Source organism: Canis aureus, chromosome 37 (genome assembly GCF_053574225.1).
Source record: "Canis aureus isolate CA01 chromosome 37, VMU_Caureus_v.1.0, whole genome shotgun sequence".
In the NCBI taxonomy this organism is placed as follows: domain Eukaryota; kingdom Metazoa; phylum Chordata; class Mammalia; order Carnivora; family Canidae; genus Canis; species Canis aureus.
The window spans coordinates 2,749,587-2,771,857 of record NC_135647.1 but is presented as its reverse complement, the minus strand read 5'-3'; the positions used below and the strand labels follow the sequence as shown (position 1 = coordinate 2,771,857).

The following is a 22,271-nucleotide window of genomic DNA, read 5'->3' as shown; positions in this document are numbered from 1 at the left end:
GGCAGAACAAAGAAAAGTCACACTGAAGGAGGTAGGAAGGGCAAAGCAAAATGGACCATGAACATCCTTGGTGGAGAGCAACCTGGTGATGCAGAGAAGGGTAAAAAACAGACTTTCACACTGGGGATCCCACTAATGGAGAGGACAAATCCCCATAATGTTCGCCTTTGAAAGAGAAAGGGGCCAAATTTCATGAGTTCGTACATCCAGCGGACTTGACGCCTTGAATCTTAAAAATTGGCAGGCTCAGTTCTGGGAGAGCCTGGAGGGTGTTAGAAAGCCGAGTCTCCACTCTTAAAGAAATAGCACGACAAACAGCCCATGCAGACACAGTGCTAGAACCAACAATTTGAAAAACAGAGTGGGCAGGAAAGAGGGAGAGTGATTTCCTCATATCAGAGTGTGGCTGGGAAAGACAAGGATCATGGGAGACCCCTCCGGAGACAAAGGAACTGGCAGGTGCCATTCCCCTTGCCCCTGCCTCCCAGCATAAGCAACAGCCATCTCTGGGAACCAGCACTGTGCTGAAACTCACTACCTACTTTGCACCAAGCCCCTAACCCTTGCTTGGAGAGATCCAGCCTTTCCAGGGCTGCAGGGTTCCCTCCCCCAGAAGACGGGCCCAAACCCTGTCCACCACATCTCCAGACCCACATGTTTTGTCAGACCTCAGTTCCTGCAGCAGCAGAGGCAGATCTCATTTTGCAAAGAGACCTCCTCACACCTTGTTAAAATGTACCACACCACTGCTTGGGACCTAACATTGCCCACAATAGGCAAAAAGAGCCTCTGGATACAACTGGATGGAAGGAAAAAGAGGTCAAGACTCAATAGCAGACCACATGCAACACATATAGGAGACACTCTCTGAAGCCACAGGAAACAGGGGACACTACACTGCAAGGCACTACAGGACCTCTTCTTCATAAGGCTATTATTGTTAAGAGCAAGAGATGCAGCTAATTATCCTAACACACAGAAATCAACAAGAGTTAGACAAAATGAGGAGACAAAGAAATAGCTCCCAGATGAAAGGATAGCACAAAACCACACAATAAGAGACTTAAGTGAAATGGACATAAGTAATATGTGATAGTTTAATGATCATAAAGATCTTTACTGGACTTGAGAAAGAGTAGAGGACATCAGTGAGACCCCTTAACACAGAGATAAAAAAAAGAACAATCAGAGATCAAGAACACAACAAATGAAATTCAAAATATATTTAATAGAAAAAATAGCAGGCTAGATGAAGCAGAGGAATGAATTAATGACCTGGAAGACAGAGGAATGGAAAGTAGGGAGAAAAGAAGAAAGGAGAGAAAAGAAAATTATGCAAATTGAGAATAGTCTTAAGGAAGTCAGTGACTATATCAAGCATAATAACATTTGCATTGTAGGGATCTCAGAAGAAGAGAAAAAGGGGCAGAAATTTTATTTGAAGAAATAAAAGGTAAAAACGTCCCTAATCTGGGGAAGCCTCCTACTCTTGATCTCAGCTCAGGTCTTGATCTTAGGGTTGTGAATTCAAGCCCCACATTGGACTCCATGCTTGGTGTGGAGCCTGTGAAGAAAAGAAAAGAAGAGAAGAGAAAGAAGAGAAGAGGAAGAAAAGTTTCCCAGACAAATGAAAACTAAAGGAGGTCATGACCACTAAACCAGCCCTGCACGAAATATAAAAGGGGACTCTTTGAGTGGAAAAAAAAGACCATAAGGGAGAATATGAAAAGTAAAAAACACAAAATCTGTAAAAATAAGTATTTCTGTAAAAAATTAGTCAAGGGAGTGATAAAATAAAAGGATGTAAAATATGACACCACACACCTAAAATGGGAGGAGACAGAAAAGAATGGGTTTTAACTTAAGCTACCATCAACTTAATATAGATTGCTATATACAAAAGATGTTATATACAAACCTAATCAAAAACCTATATATACACACCAAAAACCATGAAAGATATGCAAAGAATAAAGAGAAAAGATCCAAGAATATCACTAAAGAAAGCCAACAAACCATGAAATATAGCAAGAGAGGAAAACATCAAAGAAAATCTATAGAAACAATCACAAAACAAGTAACAAAATGGCAATCAATACATATCTATCAATACTTACTTTGAATGTAAATGAACTAGATTTTTTAATTTATTATTTGTTTATTCATGATAGAGGCAGGAGAATTTTAAGATAGAGTTAAACTGCAGAATCAAAACCTTCTCTTAAAATAGTAAATTTTTTTTAAAGTGCTTTAAAAGCCTTCCTAAGGAAAAAAGAGAGTAAACACAAATTAATAATAGGAATGGAAAAGGGTCATAAGTACAGATAAAAAATAGGTTTTTTTTTTTTAATTTAAAAAAATACATGAAAATGTTCTGGCAATTTAAAAATTAGTGACATAAACACATTTTTAGAAAAATTATCAAGTTGGCTTAAGAAGAAATTTAACAGCTGATTCACCTTATACTACCAAAGAAATTTAATTGGTTGGCAAAAATTTCCATCTCTTAAAGGAACTAGACCCAGATAAGTCACAGGAGAGAACTCCCAAAAAACAAAAGCCCAGGACCAGACAGCTTCACAGGCAAATTCTACCAAACATTTAGGGAAGACTTAATGCCTATTCTTCTCAAACTATTCCCAAAAATAGAAAGGGAAGGAAAACATCCAAATTCATTACTATGATCTAGTAATTACACTACTGATTATTCACCCAAAAAATACAAAAGCACTAATTCAAACAGATACATGCACCCCTATGCTTATTGCAGTATTATTTACAATAGCGAAAATACAGAAGCAGACCAAGTGTCCATATATTACATGAAATGAAATATTATATATAATGGAATACTATTTATAATGGAATATGATTCAGTTGTAAAAAGAATGAAATCTTGCCATTTGCAATGACATGGATGGATCTAGAGAGTACAATGCTAGGCAAAGCAAAATAAGTCAGCCAGAGAAAGACAAATACCATATGACTTCACTTATATGTAGAATTTTAGAAAGAAAACAGACCAGCAAAATAATAAAAAAGAGAGAGAGTAATCAAGAAACAGACTTTTAACTATAAGAACAAACTGATGATTACCAGGTTGGTACCTGGTGTCTCAGAATACAGGCATCTAAGCAGACCCTACAAGATGCATGGAATATATTTCAGCCATTATGTCTGCCATATTTGAGTGATATAATTCCTAGAGCTGTGGAAAGACAAGCAGGACCACCTAAATTATGACTAACATTAGAGTGTCCTCTGAGTATCAAATGCAGGGATGAATACGATGCAGTCCTTGTCTCTAAGAAGCACATAGTCAAGTGTTGGAAACAGATTATCATGTAATAGCTAAAAGAGAAACATCTTGTAAATAAAAATGGGCAAAAAAAATTAATAAAACATTTAAAATAATGGGCAATTGCCCTTAATTTATGCCAAACTGACTTTGGCTAACCTGAGAGAATGGGACTTAGAAAAGAAGAAACGGGGGCAAGAGAAAAAAATGGGTCATGGGGGCTGCCAAAGAAGAGCTGGGGAATAGAAGGAAATGGAATCTATATAGTGATGAGAGATGAAGAAAAGTTAATGTTTTGTCTGATTCGTTTTATCTAGACTGAAGGTGGATAAGAAGCAGACTAGATAAAAGTTTAAGTTTTACACTATATTCTTGAATTCCCAATACCCACCACCCCCTTCTCATCCAGAAGGCATTTTCTAGAGTATGGAGAATCCTATCCTGACAAAGTAGACACCATTCTCAGATTAAAGGCCATAGGTTGTCTGCATTGAAAGGACTTAAGAGACATATCACTTAGGACAGACAAGTCACTTCTCGGCCATGTTACAGCTGCATGGAGTAGTCTGGAGTTCTGAAACAAATATGAAAGGGTTTCACAACTCAAAAATAGCAGATGAGCTCATTTTAAAAATGTCAAATTCCTTTTATGGAAACTGGTGGAAAATACTTAATAGTGGTATTTTTGATTGACATTCTAAACCCATACAAACATTAGTAATCTAGATAACTAGAATAGTAAAATAAAATAATCTAGAATCAATCACCTAGAATGAAGAAACTAGATAAAATCAAATCCCGAGGCACATATTTTTCTATAGAGTTTAGTACTTCACAGTGGCTGATTTATGAGCAATTGTAGAAATTTAGTGGCTGTATTTTGAGATTTAAAAAAAAATGCTGATGCTGTGCTAAAGAAATACCATAAAGATGGGCACTAAGAGGTCCTGTGTTTGGTTTTGAACATTACAGAGTATTTGTGATCACCCTCCCTCTAATATCTCATCCTAAAATCTTTAGGAGGCCAGCTGAGCCCTTCTTTTCATAAGGTAGATACAGTTTGGCAAATGGAATTCCCAAATCAGTTCCTCCATTTAAATGTGCTACAGATGCCACTAGATTTATAGCACACCAACACAATAAACGCAGCATGTAACTAGAACTTGCAACACGCAGATAAAGGAGAAAAGGAATCCTCAGGCCCACTGACCATAACTTTTAAAATAGAAAACGGGTGCCACCTTGTGGTTATTAAGGCCACTCTTAAACAATGACTTTCTGGAAAGCCAACTTAACGAAATCACCTATTTGTTTCTCCTGTAAAATGCTGTTGAAGATACCTCCCTTATTCTCTTGGACTTGGTACTCTTGCAGTCTGGAGATTTCATTAACATTCTCTATCTACCCACATAAAAACACAATCACTATTCATGTTAAGTAACTGCCAACCATGGCAAACATGGCAAACAATTTTCATAACTCTAGGAACCTCTGCCTTTCAGTTACCTGCATGTTAAAAGGTAGGCGAGGATTTCCATTAAAATGGTGACATGAACCCAGGGGTCCCTCCATCCTGGGAGCTGTGGAACAGACCAAAGATAAACTTATCCTCACTTTTCCTTCTACACACTTACTTCTGACTTTCTACAAGGAGAATGTATCTGTTACGTTTGTAGTTAATAAAATATAATAGGCCAGTCGCCGGGGCTCGAGGAGGAAGTTGTTCTTCCTCCCCGCTCCCTGGGCCTGGGCCTGGGCCTGGGCCTGGGCCTGGGCCTGGGCGGCCGGTGGTGGGGAAAAAAATAAATAAATAAAAATAAAATAAAATATAATAAAGTGTATCAGGTTCACCTTACCCAAGAAGTGTGTTACTGGATTAGCATGTGTGTGTCGGGGGCGGGGAGTGGGGTGACAAGTCGAATTCCCCCAATAAAATATGTAAGTCTTGTAGAACGGGCACACATCTCACGCAGCATTAAGAAGTGTTTCTGGGGATCCCTGGGTGGCTCAGCGGTTCAGCGCCCGCCTTTGTCCCAGGGTGTGATCCTGGAGCCCTGGGATCGAGTCTCACATCGGGCTCCCTCCATGGAGCCTGCTTCTCCATCTGCCTGTGTCTCTGCCTCTCTCTCTCTCTCTCTCTCTCTATCATGAATAAATACATAAAATCTTAAAAAAAAAAAAAAAAAAGAAGTGTTTCTGTTTGAAACTAAACTTCAGAGAGGAAAGGCACGCCACAGACAAGTTGGGCTGCTTGGGCTGTGGGTCAAAACGCGTGCTCCCCAACGGCCCCCTGGCCTCGCGCGGGCAGCCGCAGCCTTGGAATTCTCCAGCCAAGGGTCGGGGGAGGAGTCGGGCGCTCCAGGCAGTGGCTGCTTCCCGACCTTGCCTTTCCCTCCCGGAAATGAGCCTCAGTCTCTCCAAGGTTGCGCCCGACGCCTGGCGGGAGATGGAGGCGAAGGGGGAGCCCGAGGCCAGGGCCGAGAAGCAGGAGCCGCAGCCGGAGCCGCAGCCTGAGGCCAGGCGGGAAGCCGAGGCCCATCCCGGGCAGACACCCGGCACAGCCGCCGCGGGACGTGGGCGCGCGGTCCGGGTAGAGCCGCTCCCCGCCTCCAAGCCAAGTCAGGGACAGGAACCCAAGCTTGACTGGGCTTCGGGAGAGCGCACAGGGCCCCTCGAGGCGTCTCCTCCACAGTCGGGGACAGTGCGGAGCGTCCAAGTCTGCGGCCTCCCCTAGGCAGCCGTCGGCGAGACCCCCTGCCACACCGCCTGCCCGGAGGCGCCCGTCAGCCGCGCCCTCGGAGGGCTGGGGCGGGAGGTGGGCTCGCAGCCCTGCGTCTCCCTGCTGGTGCCCATGCTGCCGAGGGCCGCTCTGGGCACAGGCTTGCGTTACTTGCCCAGCGATACCGAAGGAAACCTCGAGGAGCAGTGCACCCCCATGGGGAGCCCGGCCAAGGCTGAGCGGCGCTTTGTGCAGGGGCATTTCACCGCCAACGACTCTCACGGATTCTCCAACTCCAGGAAGAGCACCGGGGTCAATTTTGTCTCCATCCTAGTGGTTTCCAGCACTGCCTCGCTGCTGCAACAAGAAATCTTAGAAGAAATTAGTCATTGGACACCGTGGTGCAGTATCTTTATGTGGCCAAGGAAAACGGGACCCAGATTGGCTACAATGGGGTGTGCGCTAAATACCAGGGGGCCTGCGTGCCCTCCAACCCCCTCCTGTCCGCCTGGCGCATGAACAAGGACCTCGACCTGACAAACATCACTTTCCCGGTCTTCAACCTATCGGGTCAGCTCAACTACCTGGTGGGCACCATTGGAGGAACCTTTTTAGGCAAGAGGACGGGAAGGAACCAATTACTCGTGAAAGCCAAAGCCATGTGGCTACTGTACTACCTGAAAACTGAGGATGTGAAGGACAATGAGCTTAGCAAGATGTGGTTGATCCATTTCCTGAACCAATCTACCAACATTGAAAAGAGTTTGGCCTCAAAGAAGATCCAGGTACCTGGTGGCTGGGTTTTATAGGGAGGCCAGGGAAACGTGGGAGGGATAATAACACTTTTTCTGAGGACCATAGCAGTGGCACTCCCTGATAATTCAGTGGAGCCCTTGACCTGAAGCACGGAGTGCTCTATTCCATACGGTACTTAATCCAACTTCCTTAATCTCACACATCAAAGGATGCCACAAATCTTAACTCCTTAGTAATAATCTGGTGGAAAACACGAATCCCATATCCTCAAGGCCGGTGTGTTCGGTACAGGCATCGACTATCAGGTTTTTGAGTCAAATTATGTTGAAATTCCTACTCTTTGTTAAAGTCTTTGCTGTTTGGGGGAGCCTCTTAAAACTAGTTTGAAGTTCACTAAGACGCAAAAACATAGACACCTGAGTGGCTCAGTGGTTGAGCATCTGCCTTTGGCTCAGATCATGATCCCAGGGTCCCTGGATGGAGTCCACACCAGGCTCCCCACAGGGAGCCTGCTTCTCCCTCTGCCTATGTCTCTGCCTCTCTCCCTGTGTTTCTCATGAATAAATAAATATTTTTTTAAAAAAAATTCAGAAACTAACCTTTAAGCAGAAGCTCCATGGTGTCTTTGAAAAAATAACTAGCTCAGCATTTTCCAAGTAAGTTATAGCATAGTGCCAGGTACACGCTAGCTACTCTGTAATTGTTGGGCCAGCAAGCCTACTAATACTTGTGAGTAAGCCTGATCAAAGTGAGACAACTACTAGGAAAAAAAGATCTGAATACCAGATCTTTCTGAAATATCAATGCAATTAGATAGACAACAGCCTAATAAAAACTTAGAAAAAGTGACAATTTCTGTAGTTATTAATGATTCATAGTCTTATATAGAACTCAGATTTTGAGTTCGGAGGAACTGAGAACTCAGGAGTTTTCAACTTTGGGTTTTTGCAAGAAACTGGAAAGCAGGCCAGATTTGTGGGAAGAAGCAAATCCATATTGTCTTTATTCTAAAGTCATAATTCACTTTCTTTGATCTTTTACTAAATTTTAACATTTCAATCAATAAGTGATAGCATTTCAATAGTGTTTGTAACTCACATATTGGAATTAAAAGTTATTGGAGTATATTTTTTGGCAGATGGTCTACTTTACATCACTTTCTAGACAACTGGAGTTTGAAGCAACCTCTATGACAGTGATCCCCTTGTTTCATGCGGCATACCTTCTAATCATATTATTTGCAATCACATAATGCTACAGATAAACAGTTTTATTACTGGTTTTTAACTCTTTTTAAAAAATCTTTGTGTGTGGGAAAATACATAAAAAAGATATAGAATATGCCATTTCAATCATTTTTAAGTGTACAATTCGGTGGTATCAATTACATTCACGCTGTTGTGCAGCCATCACAACTATCTGTTTCTAAGTATTTTCCATCACCCCAAACAGAATTTGTATGAGCATTAGGCAGTAACCCTCCATGGCATCCGCCTCCCAGTCCCAGTTAATCTTTCTCTACCTTTTATCCCTATGAATTTGCCTATTCTAGAGATTTCTATAAATGGAATCATACAATATTTGTTCTTTAGTGACTGGCTTATTTCACTTAGCCTAATGTTTTCAAGGTTCAACTATGATGTAGCATGTATAAAAACATTCCTTTTTATGACTAATAATTCATCATATATATGTATATACACATATATATACATACAGCACTGTTTATCCACTTATCTGTTGATGGGCACTTGGAATGTTTCCTCCTTTTGGCTATTGTGAATAATGTTGTAATGAATACTGGTGTACAAATATTTGTTTGAGCTCCTATTTTAAATTATTTTTAATATATACATAGGAGTTGAATTGGTGAGTTATATGATAATTCTGTTTTTAGTTCTTTGAAGAACCGCCACACTGCTTTCCATGAAGGCTACCTCATTTTATATCTTACCAAGCAATGTATAAGGGTTCCAGTTTCTCCACATCCTCACCAACACTTGTTACTTTTTGTTTTATTGATTAAAGCCATCTTAGCAATGGCAAAGTAGTGGCAAAGTACTCAAGTAATAATGTTGAGGGTCTTCCTGTGCTTATTGGCCATTTGCCCATCTTCTTTGGAGAGAAGTCTATGTAAGTCCTTTGCCCATTTTTAATTGGGTTGTCTTTTTGTTGTTGAGTCCTGTTATTGATGAGTAGTTTGTGTGTTTTGAATATTAAACCCTTATCAAATATATGATTTGTAGGGGTGCCTGGGTGGATCAGTTGGTTGAGTGTCCAGCACTTAGTTTCAGCTCAGGTCACGGTCATTCTCAGGGTCGTAGATCAAGCACCAAATTGGGCTCAGTCCTAGGCATGGCACTTGCTTAAGATTCTCTCTCTCCCTCTCTCTCTCTCCCCGCCCCCCCATGCTCTTTTTTCTCTCTCTCTCTCAAATAGAGAAATAAACCTTTTTTTTAAAAAAAAAGTCTTTCACCTCTTTGGTTTATTAAATTTATTTCTAAGTATTTTATTCTTTTAGACACTATTTAAGTGGAATTGCTTTCTTTCATTTTTTAATTGTTTATTGCACATAGATAGAAACACAACTGATTTTTCTGTGTTGATCTTGAGCAGCTTTGCTCAATTTGTTTATTAACTCTATTAGTTTTATTGTGGATTCTTTGGAACATTCATGGATAGAATCATATAATCTGTAAAAAGGAATTGAATTCCTTTTATTTCTATTTCTTATATAATTTATCTGGCTAGCACTTCTACTTCAGTGTTGAATGCCATTGGTGAAGGTGGGCATCTTTATCTTGTTCCCAATTTTAGAGGGAAATCTTTGTCTTTCACTATTGAGTATAACATTAGCCATGCAGTTTTCATAAATGCCCCTATCATTTTGAGGAAGTTACCTTCTATTCCTTGTTTTTTTAGTGTTTTTATCATATGGGTATTGGATCTTGTCAAATGCCTTTTCTGCATCTATGGAGATGATCGTGTGGTTTTTAAACTTTTGTTCTATTAGGGTGCTATATTACATTGATTTTCCCATGTTGACTCATTCTCGCATTCCTGGAATAAATCCCACTTGTTCATGATCCCTTCGATGTGCTATTGAATTGGCTTTGCTAGAATTTTATTAAGGATATTTGCATCCATATTCAAAAGAGATATTGATTTGTAGTTTCTTTTAGTGTTTGTCTGGAATTGGTATTACTGTATAATGCTGGCCTCATAGAATGAGTTAGGAAGTATTCCTTCCTTTTCAATTTTTTGGAAGGATTGGTGATAATTCTCCTTTTGTGTTTAGTAAAATTTACCAGTGAAGTCATCTGGTCTTGGACTTTTCTTTGTTGGGAGGTTTCTGATTACTGATTCAATCTTTTCACTTGTTACATGTCAAGATTTTCTGTTTTATCTTGAGTCAGTTTAGGTCATTTGTATTTCTAGAAATTTGTGCATTTCATCTAGGTTATCTAATTTGTTGGTGTAAGTTGTCTATAGTATTTTTTATAATCCTTTCAAGTTCTCTAAGGTCAGTAATGTCTTCACTTTCATATCTGATTTAGTTATTTGTATCTTCTTTTTTCTTTGTCACTCTATATGAAGGTTTGTCAATTTGCTGATTTTTTAAAATAACCAACTTTTAGTTTTACTGGTTCTCCATTGTTTTTTATTCTCAATTTTATTTTTCTCTATTCTGATCTTTTCATTTATTTCCTTCTGTTAGCTTTGGGTTTTGTTTTGTTTCTATTTCTACAAGATGTCTAGTAGCATAAGGTGATTTAAGAACTTTTTTCTTTTTTAATGTGTGAATTTATCTGTGAGCACTGGTGTTGCTACATCCCATAAGTTAGGGTATGCTGTGTATTTGTTTTCATCTGTAGCTAAGTATTTTCTAATTCCCTATGTGATTTATTCTTTGGCCCATTAGTTATTTAATAGTGAGTTGTTTAATTTCCATATATTTTGAATTATCCAGTTTTCCCTCTATTTGAAGCTTCATTCCATTGTTGGTTGAAAAGATACTTGTAATTTCAATATTTTTACATTTTCAGACTTGTTTTGTAACCTAACACAAGATCTATTCCACAGAATGTTTCATGTGCACTTGAGAATAATGTATATTCTGCTATTGTTGGGTTGAGTGTTCTATATAACTCTGCAAGGTCTAACTGATTTATAGTGTTGTCCATTTCTTTTCTTTCTTTATAGATTATCTGCCTAAATATTTTATCCATTATTGAAAGTAGTATATTGAATTCTCCAGCCAATATTGTAGAGCTATCTATTTCTCTCTACAAGTGTGTCAATATTTGCTTCATGTATTTTGGGTCTCTATTGGCAGTGCATGTGTGTTTGTGGTTTTTATATATTCTTGATGAATTAGTCTTCTTATCAATATATAATATCCTTACTTGTCTCTTTTTTTAAAAAGTTTTTATTTATTTGAGAGAACAGCACAAGCCCAGGGGAAGGGGAGAGGCAGAGGAAGACAGCAGGGAGTCTGACATGGGGTTCAATCCCAGGACCCCAGGATCCTTACCTGAGTCAAAGGCAGGTGCTTAACTGACTGAGCCACCCAGGGACCCCCTTCTTTGTCTCTTTTACACATTTTAAGAATAAAGTCTATTTTGTCCTATATCAATATATCCACCCTTGCTGTCTTTTGGTTACTATTCATGTGAACATCTTTCTCCATCCTTAACTTTTCAATCTGTTTAGATCTAAAGTGAATCTCTTGGAGACACCATATAGTTGAATCATGTATTTTAACCATTCTGTCAATCTCTATATTTTTATTGGAGAGTTCAATCCATTTACATCTAAAAAAAAAAAAAAAAACTGCCAAGGAAGGACTTCTGCTATTTTGCTATTTGTATTCTGTATATCTTACAGCTTTTTGTCCCTCGTTTCATCCATTATGCCTCTTGAATGTTTAATTTCTATTTTCCTAGTGAGCTGTTTGATTCTCTTCTCATTTCCTTTTGTCATGATTCTGCGAGATTTTCTTTGTGGTTACCATGGAGATTCATATAATTCTAAATTTATAAGTCTATTTTAAATGGATACCAAGTTAACTTAAAAAACACACAAATGGTGGGGGGCACCTGGGTGGCTCAGTTGGTTAAGTGTCTGACTCAGGTCATGATCTCATGGGTGTTGAGACTGAGCTCCATATTGGGCTCTGTGTTCAGTGTGGAGTCTTCTTGAAGATTCTCTCCCTCTCCCCCTCTCACCCATTCAGATAAAATAAATCTTAAAAACACACATGCGTGCACACACACACACACGCACACACACACAAACACTGCTTCTATGCATCTCTGTCCCTCTCTTATGTTGTCATAAATTACATTTTTATATACTATATGCCCATAATATAAGTTTATAATTTTTTTATGTTCTGAATTCCGTAGGCTATAAAATAAGGGCTATAAACAAAAAATGTAATAATACTTTGCTGTTATATTTGACTAAGACCTATATTTCCTCATATAACTTAGAATTACTTTTTATTGTTCTTTCACTTCAATCTGAAGGACTCCCTCTACCATTTAATATAGGGCAGATTGAATGGTAACAAGCCCCCTCACCTCTTGTTTATCTGGGAGTGCCTTAATTTCTCCTTCATTTTTTGAAGGACAGTTTTTATGGGTATAGAATTTTCAGTTGATTTTTTTTTTCTTTTAACACTTTAAATCTTCCCCTGTCCTTTTGCCTCCATGGTTTCTATTGTCAGTGCATGTGTGTTTGTGGTTTTCATATATTCCAGCAATCAGCTCTTACTTTTACTAAAGATCCCTTATTGTGCTGAGTTGCTCCTCTCTTACTGCTTCCAAGAACTCTCTTTGCCTTTGGCTCTCAACAGTTTGATTATAATGTGTCTCAGTCTGGGTCTTTTTGAATTTCTCCTATTTGGGGTTCATTAAGCGTCTTGTATTTATAGCTTCATGTCCTCTATCAAATTTGAGAAGTTTTTCGTTGTTATTTCTTCAAATATTCTTCCTGCCCCCTTTCCTCTCTCTTCTTCTGGAACTCTCATAATGTGTATGTTTATCTACTGGCTGGTATCCCACAGGTCTCTGAGGCTCTTTTCACTTTTTTTTTAACTTTTTTTTTTATTAATATTTTTTTTTCTTTTCACTTTCCTTCAACTTTTTTTCTTTCTGCCTCTTAGGCTCCCTAATTTTTCTTGTCCTATCTTCAAGTTCACTGATTCTTCTGCCTATTAGATATGCTGTTGATCACCTCTAGGGTTTTGTTTTTGTTTTTTGTAATTTTAGTTATTGTACTTTTCAGTTCCAGAGTTTCTGTTCAGTTCCTTTAAAAATTTCCCTTCTCTTTATTTATCATTCTCCTCAAATGTTATTTTTCTTATTACCTTATTAAGAACAGTGTTTATAGTCTTTATCTAGTAGGTCCTATCTCTGTCTTTCCTCAAGGATGATTTCTATTGATTTATTTTGTTTCATACATATTTTGACTCATACTTTTCTTTCTTCATATACCTTGTGATTTTTGTTGTTGAAAACTGAACATTTAGCTATCATAATGTAGTAACTAGAAATTAGATCCCCCTTTCCTTAGAGTTTTCTGTTGTTTTTCAGTGTGTTTATTTAAGGCTGTAATAATCCATTTTCTTTTTTTAAAATATTCATGAGAGACACAGAGATGCAGAGAGAGAGAGGCAGAGACACAGGCAGATGGAGAAGCAGGCTCCACACAGGGAGCCTGATGTGGGACTCAATCCCAGGTCTCTAGGATCAGGCCCTGGGCCAAAGGCGGCACTAAACCGCTGAGCCACGGACTGCCCTATAATAATCCATTTTCTTAGTGATTTTCCCAAACTATTATCACAAAGACTGTAATTCTTGTTTTTGAAGTCACTGGTATTTCTGTACCTTAGCTCATATTTAGCTAGTGTCTTGACACAGATTTCCCTGGATGCCAGGAGCTCTCCCAGTTTCTGCAAAGTGTTTCTGTGCCTTGACCCTCCTTCAACATTTAGCAAGGCTTACAGTATGCCTCAGAATCAGTCCTAGGTGGAAGCCTGGGATCTTCCCAGATTTTTTCTGAGCATACACCTTTCCCTGGATAACTTTCTGAATTCCCCAGTATACTTGAGCGCTTTTGGATATCCTAAATCCCCAGAGAAATGCTACTCATCTTTAGTCATAGGCAGTCTTTTATATTTTTGAGCTATAATTTCTTTATGACTTGAGGTTTGTTCATTCAACTTGTGGTATTTCCAGGTTTCTAAACCTGAGCATTCGACAAAACAGAGGAGTGTTTTTGCATCAGTCCTTCAAGTAACCTCCAGATATGTTAGAACAGACATATAAAATATTTTAGGAATACGATTTTTTCTGCTTCCTCCAGAAACAGGGCATTGGTTCCATACTGGTAACATGAGCTGTTACCACTTTAAGACTGCTGCTGCCTCAATGCTTTTGCCACCTTGAGACTGTAGCCACTTTAACACATTTGCCACGTTATGGTCGCTACGACTTTAAAACTTCTACCACAATGGAGAGGGAGAGAGATGGGCATGTAAAATCACTATAAAACCTTCTTACTATGTTGAAGTGCTCCCCCACCACCTTTTCTTTTATTTGACACTCGCTTAGCTGTTGTAAGCTTTTCACTATTTTCCAGAGTTCACAGAATTCTGAAAAATATAGGCTTGCTTTTCTATATTTCTGGGGGTGGGGCAGGGTGATGAGACTTGGGAAATTTCTACTATAGGTTTTGTTGATGTCCAGCACTAAACTCTTATTTTTTTTACTTTTTTCCCCATTAGCAATAGTGTGCAGATAGAATAGCAAAAAGAAATAAATTGTGGCCAGTTTTGTTTGATTTGGCATATGTTTTTTACCTTACATGTGCCAATTATGACTAGTTATCCCATTTGGAGGCAGATTTTGAGATAGAACTAAGCAAGAAGTCCTTATTTCTATTATAAGTTTGAACTGGTACTTTTAACTATAAAAAAAAATTAATCTCTAATTTATTTAAGTATCTCCATTGTTCTGGAGTGGGGTTTACCTTGCAAGCACTTAAAAATTGTTATCTAAGCATTAGGGTTAGTTCAGGTTCTTGTGATCAGAAAGCTAGAATATGAAAAATATCAGCAAAGTCCCATAGATTGTATCACTACAGTGATTCTCACAGGAAAGTCACTTTAAACCCATATATTCCAAGGCGCTGACCTACTGAATCAAGTCTCTGGGGGTTTAATTTGAAAATTAACATTTCAAAAACTTCTCTAGTTCATTATCATGTGTAGGTTGGTTTAGGAACAAATGATGTCATTCAACTCTAGATTTTAAGGGAAAAATGAGGCTTCTGTTGGTGAAGGGAATTAAACACAATGGGTACCTCTTAAGAGTCAATAAACTACCTCACAACTTTGTTTTTCTGGAACAATAGCCCACATCCTGTAGAAAACAAACAAACTAAAAAACTAGAAGTAAGGGTAGGAGGGAAGGAGGAAAGAACTATGGGGAGGGGAAAAGACAAAATTCAATCTTGTTAAAGTCAGTAGAGGAAAAAATAAAGTTAACCTAGCATGGAATCTATAAGGCACCAACAACTGGCCTGTCAAAAATTTTTCTACTAGCTAGTTGGTTCTGAAGATACAAATTTCAATTCCTGCTTATCTTTACACATGATTATGGACAGTAATACAGAAAATCTTGTACCAAAGGCAATTATAAAATGATTTATATTTCTTTCTCTTTGAAGGCTTTATGTTTATCTAACCAACATACTGAACACTAGAACTCATGAGGTATAAGCATAAAGCAACTTTATTTTTGTCTCCCTTTGTTCCCGTTGAGTCTTGTAGGTAAAGCAAGCTCTTCCTCTGCCCCATAAAAACTCAGGTAGGCCCTGTGACTTTTGTGATCATTCTTAGATAAGACTAAATCCTCCAGTCAAAATTAAAATGTCCGTATCCATGTCCATGTAATAAACAAAAGTGATAAATTGATTTGAAGCTAAGGATTCCCCCCCCCACCCCCACCCCAGCACTCTTAGCTGGAGCATGCTGCTTAGGATAGTCCTTTATGGAGAAAAAAAGGGACTCACCAGCCCTCTTCTATCATTTCTCTTCCTACTTCCCGTCTTGCTAAGCTGACTTCTGGGTTGGAGCATGCCCAAGGAGAAGAGGAAAGGGAGCAGGAAATTTCTTAAAACACAGATGCTGCCATGATGCTTCAATATGTGCCTTCTCTGGGCTCAAAAATAAAACTGATTCTTCTGTGAGTGTGTTAAGTTTCTTGGACATCTCGCACTCCTACCTACCTCTCTGTTATCACTGAAAATCTCTTGTCTATGTTCTGGGCAGGACCTCCTAGACAGTCCCAAAGACACTGGCCATTCTACTTGTCTCATATACCTGTATATGAAGGTTATTCCTTGCATACACTCATTTGCCTCCCATAGAGCCTTTATTTGAACACATTTTAGGGTTTATTTTTTTTAAAGATTTTATTTATTCATGACACACACACACACACACACACACACACAGGGGAAGAGACACAGGCAGAGGGAGAAGCAGGCCCCATGCAGGGAGCCTGATGTGGGTCTCCATCCTGGGTCTCCAGGATCAGGCCCTGGGCCGAAGGCAGCACTACACCACTGAGCCACCGGAGCTGCCCATTTTTCTTTTAATAAATTTATTTTTTATTGGTGTTCAATTTACCAACATACAGAATAACACCCAGTGCTCATCCCGTCAAGTGCCCCCCTCAGTGCCCGTCACCCATTCACCCCCACCCCCCGCCTTCCTCCCCTTCCACCACCCCTAGTTCGTTTCCCAGAGTTAGGAGTCTTTATGTTCTGTCTCCCTTTCTGATATTTCCCACACATTTCTTCTCCCTTCCCTTATATTCCCTTTCACTATTATTTATATTCCCCAAATGAATGAGAACATACACTGTCCTTCTCCAATTGCGGGCTGCCCATTTTTAGGGTTTATACTTATTGTCTTCATAATGAAGTTATATGAACAATAGTAAGACTTCATCAAATTTATGCTCTAATGTGAACCTCATTCTATAGTAAGTAGTGGTCTATTGAGCTTCTAGACTGTTTCAAAATTGTGTAGCATTTTGGAAATTATAAAACTTATACCAAATGTTTCTGAAACAATCTGGAAAATCTTTCCCTGCTCAAATAAACTGTAAACTATTGTTTACTCATGGGAGACATCATTAACTTTCAAGGAAGATGTGGATCTCTCACCAAACATACAGGTTGTTTTCTAAGAACAATAATTTCTAATTTACCCCTTCCCTGCTCAGTGAATAAGAATTTCAGAAGATCGGCCATTTTTCTGCCGGTAGTCCCCAAATTGGCCTGAGCACTGGAATCATATGAGGAAAGTTTTAGACCTACAGATTCTGCAGCTTCACTATAAACCTACTGAATCAGGATCTGCATGGCTGGATTCCAGGAATTCCAAAGTTCTAAAACTCTTCCAAGTCATTTTGATAAACTGCTTAAAACAAAATCCTTCTTGGGGAGTAGAATACAGTGTTCCACTTCCAAATCTTTTCTTCCATTGTCTATTGAACATTAAAATAAAGGTCACTGAGAGAAAGTCAACTCAGCAACTAATCAAAGTAAAGTCATACTTCCCTATCCTCTGAAAAATTTACACCAAAAAACCCAGAAACTTGAAAAACTAGAAACTTAAATGTGTTATATGTAACATTTATCCTCATTAATCTTTCTGATTTCGAAGTTCATCTTTGTTATTTCATATTTTAAACTGCTATAAACCAGTATTTTTTTTAAAAAGTATTCATTATCAAATTTTATTCTAACAAAGCAATTTACTTTTTGAAGATTTTATTTATTTGACAGAGAGCAAAGCAGGGAGTAGGGTCAAAGGGAGAAGGAATTTCTGCACAAAGCAGGGAGCCCAATGTGGGGCTCAATCCCAGGACCCCAGGATCATGACCTGAAATGAAGGTAGACACCCAACTGACTGAGCCACCCAGGCACCCCAAAAGCAATTTACTTTTGCTGGAATTTTGTATGTATGGTTTATTTGGGGCCCTGAATTTAACTCCTAGCACTAGTGTGTTGAAAAAAGGTGAACCATGATTATGGTGTAGAAAATCTTTTCATAATAAGAAAGTTTCATTATTTTACTGTTACTATAGTAAAAGGTCTTTGGTCATGTTCTTGCTGTATTAGAATCAGTGCTTCCGGGATCCCTGGGTGGCGCAGCGGTTTAGCGCCTGCCTTTGGCCCAGGGCATGATCCTGGAGACCCAGGATCGAATCCCACGTCGGGCTCCCAGTGCATGGAGCCTGCTTCTCCCTCTGCCTGTGTCTCTGCCCCCCTCTCTCTCTCTCTCTCTGACTATCATAAATAAATTTAAAAAATTTTTAAAAAAAATCAGTGCTTCCATTTCCATAGTTGACTCTCCTAGTTTTCAATCCAAACTTACTTTCTCTTCCTAACAATGTCTAGAGACAAGGATCAGTGATTTGTTTTAAAGCAGTTAAGAAACAAGTGAAATATAAAAGCAGAGATTGTTGTCAATATTTTAATATGTAATGTTGTGGTTTTGGGGTACCCTCTCTGCTTTGGCTTGTCCTCTCTGCTGTTGTGTTCCATTTACACCTTTTGAAGAGCAGTGAGGAATTAACCATCTGAAGTGCTTTCATATATCTTTGTGGTTCTGCACTGCCAGTCAGTGGAGTAGTGCTTGCTCAGTCGCAGAAGAATCACCCAGGAAGTTTGGTAAAAGTACAGACAACTTTTCTGTTCCCTCTCTGCTTTTTCCCACGTGGTCTGGGATAGTGCCCAGGAATTAAAGGTCTCCATTAGACAATTATGGGAATTATTGCCCAAGGGCTTTATGAAGAGGTGTCCAAGTCGAGAATGTTATAAACTGATGGAATTTCAGTATGGAAGCTACCACCACAAATCCCATGATTTTTCCCTCCAAATTTACAGGTGTAACTGTGTACAAAACAAAATGTGGGCTGCAGCCTTTGGGGTGATTTCTGCTGCCTTGGCAGTGGTGAGCGGCTTTGGCCTGATGTTGTATATTGGGGTGCCATTTGTAACCATAGTTGCAAATTCACCATTTCTTATTCTAGGTGAGTAAAACAAAACATGACGCTACACATTGTGTATGTGAGGGTGTGGGGTAGATAAGGGAAGGAGTTAATGTTAGATTAAGCAAAATAATTACATTTAGGTGGCTCTATGGATCCAAAATGAGGTGACAGGAAAGAAGAAAATCAAATTGAATTATGTATCTTTAGAGGTGGCAAAATCTAGTACCCCAAATGGGAATATACAGACAAGGGACATGAACAGGCAGTTCACACACACACACACACACACACACACACACACACCAAAAATCCAAAATATTATTTTGGGGGATTTTTGGTCACTCACTATTCCCCACAGCCATTAAAAACTATAGTTAAAGTGTATATAATTGATTTAATGTAAACCAGTATCCTATAGTCTGTGTATTCATAGGAGTGTGAATGACTCTGTGTGTGTGTGTGTGTGTGTGTGTCTGTGTGTGTGATTTAAGCAACTCAAGCAAGGAATGTGCGAGGACAATTTCTGAATAAGGTTCTATAATAAAACTAATTTTTAAATACCTAATAAAAACCATGAGTTCATTCTTGGTCCTTAGTGCTTCTGATTCTTCCCTTTGGTCCAGCTAAGTACAAATGAAATCCTCGAAGCCAGTAGCTGTGGAATGTCAGGATGCAGTTTATGACAGACTATATAGACTTGTGTTACTTTAGATCCTTCTACTTTCTTGATCATACCTATAGAACATCTGATCAAAGGCAAAGTTGCAATTCCTAGTACCCTCCCATGGAGAGAAGATCCCTCCAAACTGAAATTAAGATCAGGATTTTATTCCACTTTATATATTAACTTGTCTATTTTATTGAGTTTGTATCAATATACATGAGTGAAAGTAGTGTCAACTCCAGTAGAAAGCTTGAGGAGGTGAAATTTATCTGTGACATCTCATGCTGTCCTTGCTAATCCCCTTCCTTCTTTCTAGTTTTCCTTTCCTGGTTTTCAGTGCTGATTTCAAAGTCCTCAAATGTTCTGTCCTCTATTCCAAGCCAGTCATGAAACATCCTTGTGGAAAAGAATTACCTAGTAGGCATTAGTACGTAAAGGATTCTTAAGATGTATTTTTGGTGCATATGTCTGATCTCAAGAGTACTTGCATTTTAATAACAATACCTTAACCTGGGAAAGTAAGTTTGAATGATAACAATTCTGGGTATCAAAAACAGGCTAGTGGGAAAACGATGTGTGTGTGTGTGTGTGTGTGTGTGTGTGTGTGAACTACGTGGCGTCTCTCAGATCATTCCATATTGATAGTTAGATGCTAACGGTAGAACAGTTGAGTCCAGCTTCTGTCTCAAGCAACAGAATGTTGGCTTGATGTGTTTGTGCATTTGTGTAAAACGGTTTATGAGAGAAAATGGTCCCTCAAGTATTCCAGGTGGAATCAAAATCCATTGCTAATACCGCTTTGCTCTGTCTGCCACTCTGCTGCTTGTGGCTGGCTCTCTCTCTCTCTCTCTCTCTCTCTGTGTGTCAAATCAGTAAAATAAAATCTTTTTAAAAAACTAAAATAAAACACCCTAAATGAAGACTCAGAGTAGAGTATCCGGGCTATGTACAGATAATGGGAGTGTGTTCAAAGCACAGAGTTATCACAGAGGAAGGGATGAATTCTGTTGTGGATTCAGAGGGAATCAGAGAAAGCAACGGAGAAAGTAGTACCAAAGCACAGACTGGGCAAGATAAATAAGACCTTAAGAGATGGACAGAGAGGAAGGTTTGAGCTTATGTGTCTAATTTTTAACAGATATTAATACATATAAAGATTGTTGTTTTTTTAAACAGGTGTTGGGGTTGATGATATGTTTATTATGATTTCTGCTTGGCAGAAGACCAGCGCCAAGGACAGCGTGAGCCAGAGGCTGTCCACTGTCTATTCCAAGGTGGCAGTGTCTATAACAATTACCACCATTTCCAACGTCTTGGCCTTCTATACAGGGATTATGACCTCTTTCAGGTCTGTACAGTACTTTTGCATCTATACAGGAACAACCTTGCTCTTTTGTTATTTTTATAACATCACCTGTTTTGGAGCATTTATGGCCCTGGATGGTAAAAGAGAAATAGTCTGTCTACACTGGTTGAAAAAGCCAGAAACTCCTGACCAAAAATGTTTTTCATTAAAAAGATACTGCTGTCTCCCATGTGATTCTCTCCCACATGAACAAGAAACTGATACCCATCCAATGAATTTGTTCTTTCAAGACTATTTTGGCCCTTTTCTCACACGCACTGAGTCCAAATTTTTTGTAGTGCTTATATACATTTTGTACATCATATTTAGTATTTATGGTTGTTTCCAAGTACAGGAAGGTTTAGACCTTCGAAATTTGGCAAGTGATGATTCCTACATCACACCATATTTTAATGTAGAAGAAGATTATTTTTCAGAGTTTGGTCCAAGGGTTATGGTTATTGTTACTGAAACTTTTGACTACTGGGATGAAGATGCTAGGCAAAAGCTGGAAAAATGTCTGGCAGATTTGGAAAGCAGTGACTATGTAGATAAAAATCTTACAGAATTTTGGTTACGAGAGTATGTGCAATATATGGAAAACAGACAAAATGTAAATGATAAGGATACATTTATGAACAGTTTGCCTCCTTTTTAAACAAATTTTCCACTTTTTATGTATGATATTAATGTTTCATCATCAAATGAAATCATTTCTTCCCGGGGCTTCATTCAGACTGTGGATGTTTGTTCTTTAACCAATAAAAAGAAGATGTTATTCCAATTACGAAGCAGAGCTGAAAAATGTGAAATTCCACTAATGGTGTATAACCAGGCATTCATATATTTTGATCAGTACACTGCAATATTAGAAAACACTGTTCGAAATGTTATTGTTGCATCAGCTGCTATCTATGTTCATTGTTTCCTTGTTAATTCCTCATCCACTGTGTTGCTTGTGGGTAACTTTTGCTATTGCTTCTGTGATTGTGGAAGTAACAGGTTTCATAGCATTCTGGAATGTCAATCTTGATTCCATATCCATGATTAATCTTGTTATTTGTATAGGGTTTTCTTTCCATTTTTCTGCACACATTTCTTACGCATTTGTTTCCAGTTCTAAGCCCTCAGTAAACAAAAAAACAATTGAGGCATTGTATCTGCTAGGCTACCCAGTGTTACAAAGTACACTTTCAACAGTAATAGGGGTGTGTGTTTTATCGGTAGCTAAAGCATACATCTTCAGGACATTTTTTAAGATTATGTTTCTTGTTATGCTATTTGGGGCTGCTCATGGCCTTATTTTTATCCCAGTATTCTTAACCTTTTTTTGAAGGTTTGTTTGAATATACACTAACAAATCAAACACCAATTATAAAATTCCTGATTGCCACAATACAATCTGATAAAAA

At 38.7% G+C, this 22,271-nt stretch overlaps 3 protein-coding genes across 8 annotated transcripts in view; 2 read left to right on the top strand and 1 right to left on the bottom strand.

Annotated features, from left to right (window-relative positions):
* The window catches only part of SLC17A2 (solute carrier family 17 member 2), a 76,649-nt gene that overhangs the window by 45,109 nt on the left and 9,269 nt on the right, over positions 1 to 22,271 (bottom strand). Inside the window, exon 1 of one of the 6 annotated variants that reach the window (XM_077886267.1) lies at positions 5,155 to 5,811. The exons of 4 other annotated variants lie outside the window; for them this stretch is intronic. The gene's annotated coding sequence lies outside the window, so the exon portion shown is untranslated. Of the gene's footprint in view, positions 1 to 2,117; positions 2,259 to 5,154; positions 5,812 to 22,271 lie in introns of those variants that run through there. One more of the 6 variants, XM_077886266.1, reaches the window with a different exon arrangement.
* On the top strand, positions 5,700 to 22,205 carry LOC144306469 (patched domain-containing protein 3-like). The gene is given in 7 exon segments (XM_077885877.1): positions 5,700 to 5,999; positions 6,033 to 6,402; positions 6,405 to 6,802; positions 7,912 to 8,036; positions 18,747 to 18,889; positions 20,691 to 21,772; positions 21,774 to 22,205. Coding segments are annotated over 7 exon segments (2,850 nt in total).
* The window catches only part of TRIM38 (tripartite motif containing 38), a 44,563-nt gene continuing 28,959 nt past the window's right edge, over positions 6,668 to 22,271 (top strand). Inside the window, 1 exon segment of the mRNA XM_077886278.1 lies at positions 6,668 to 6,802. The gene's annotated coding sequence lies outside the window, so the exon portion shown is untranslated.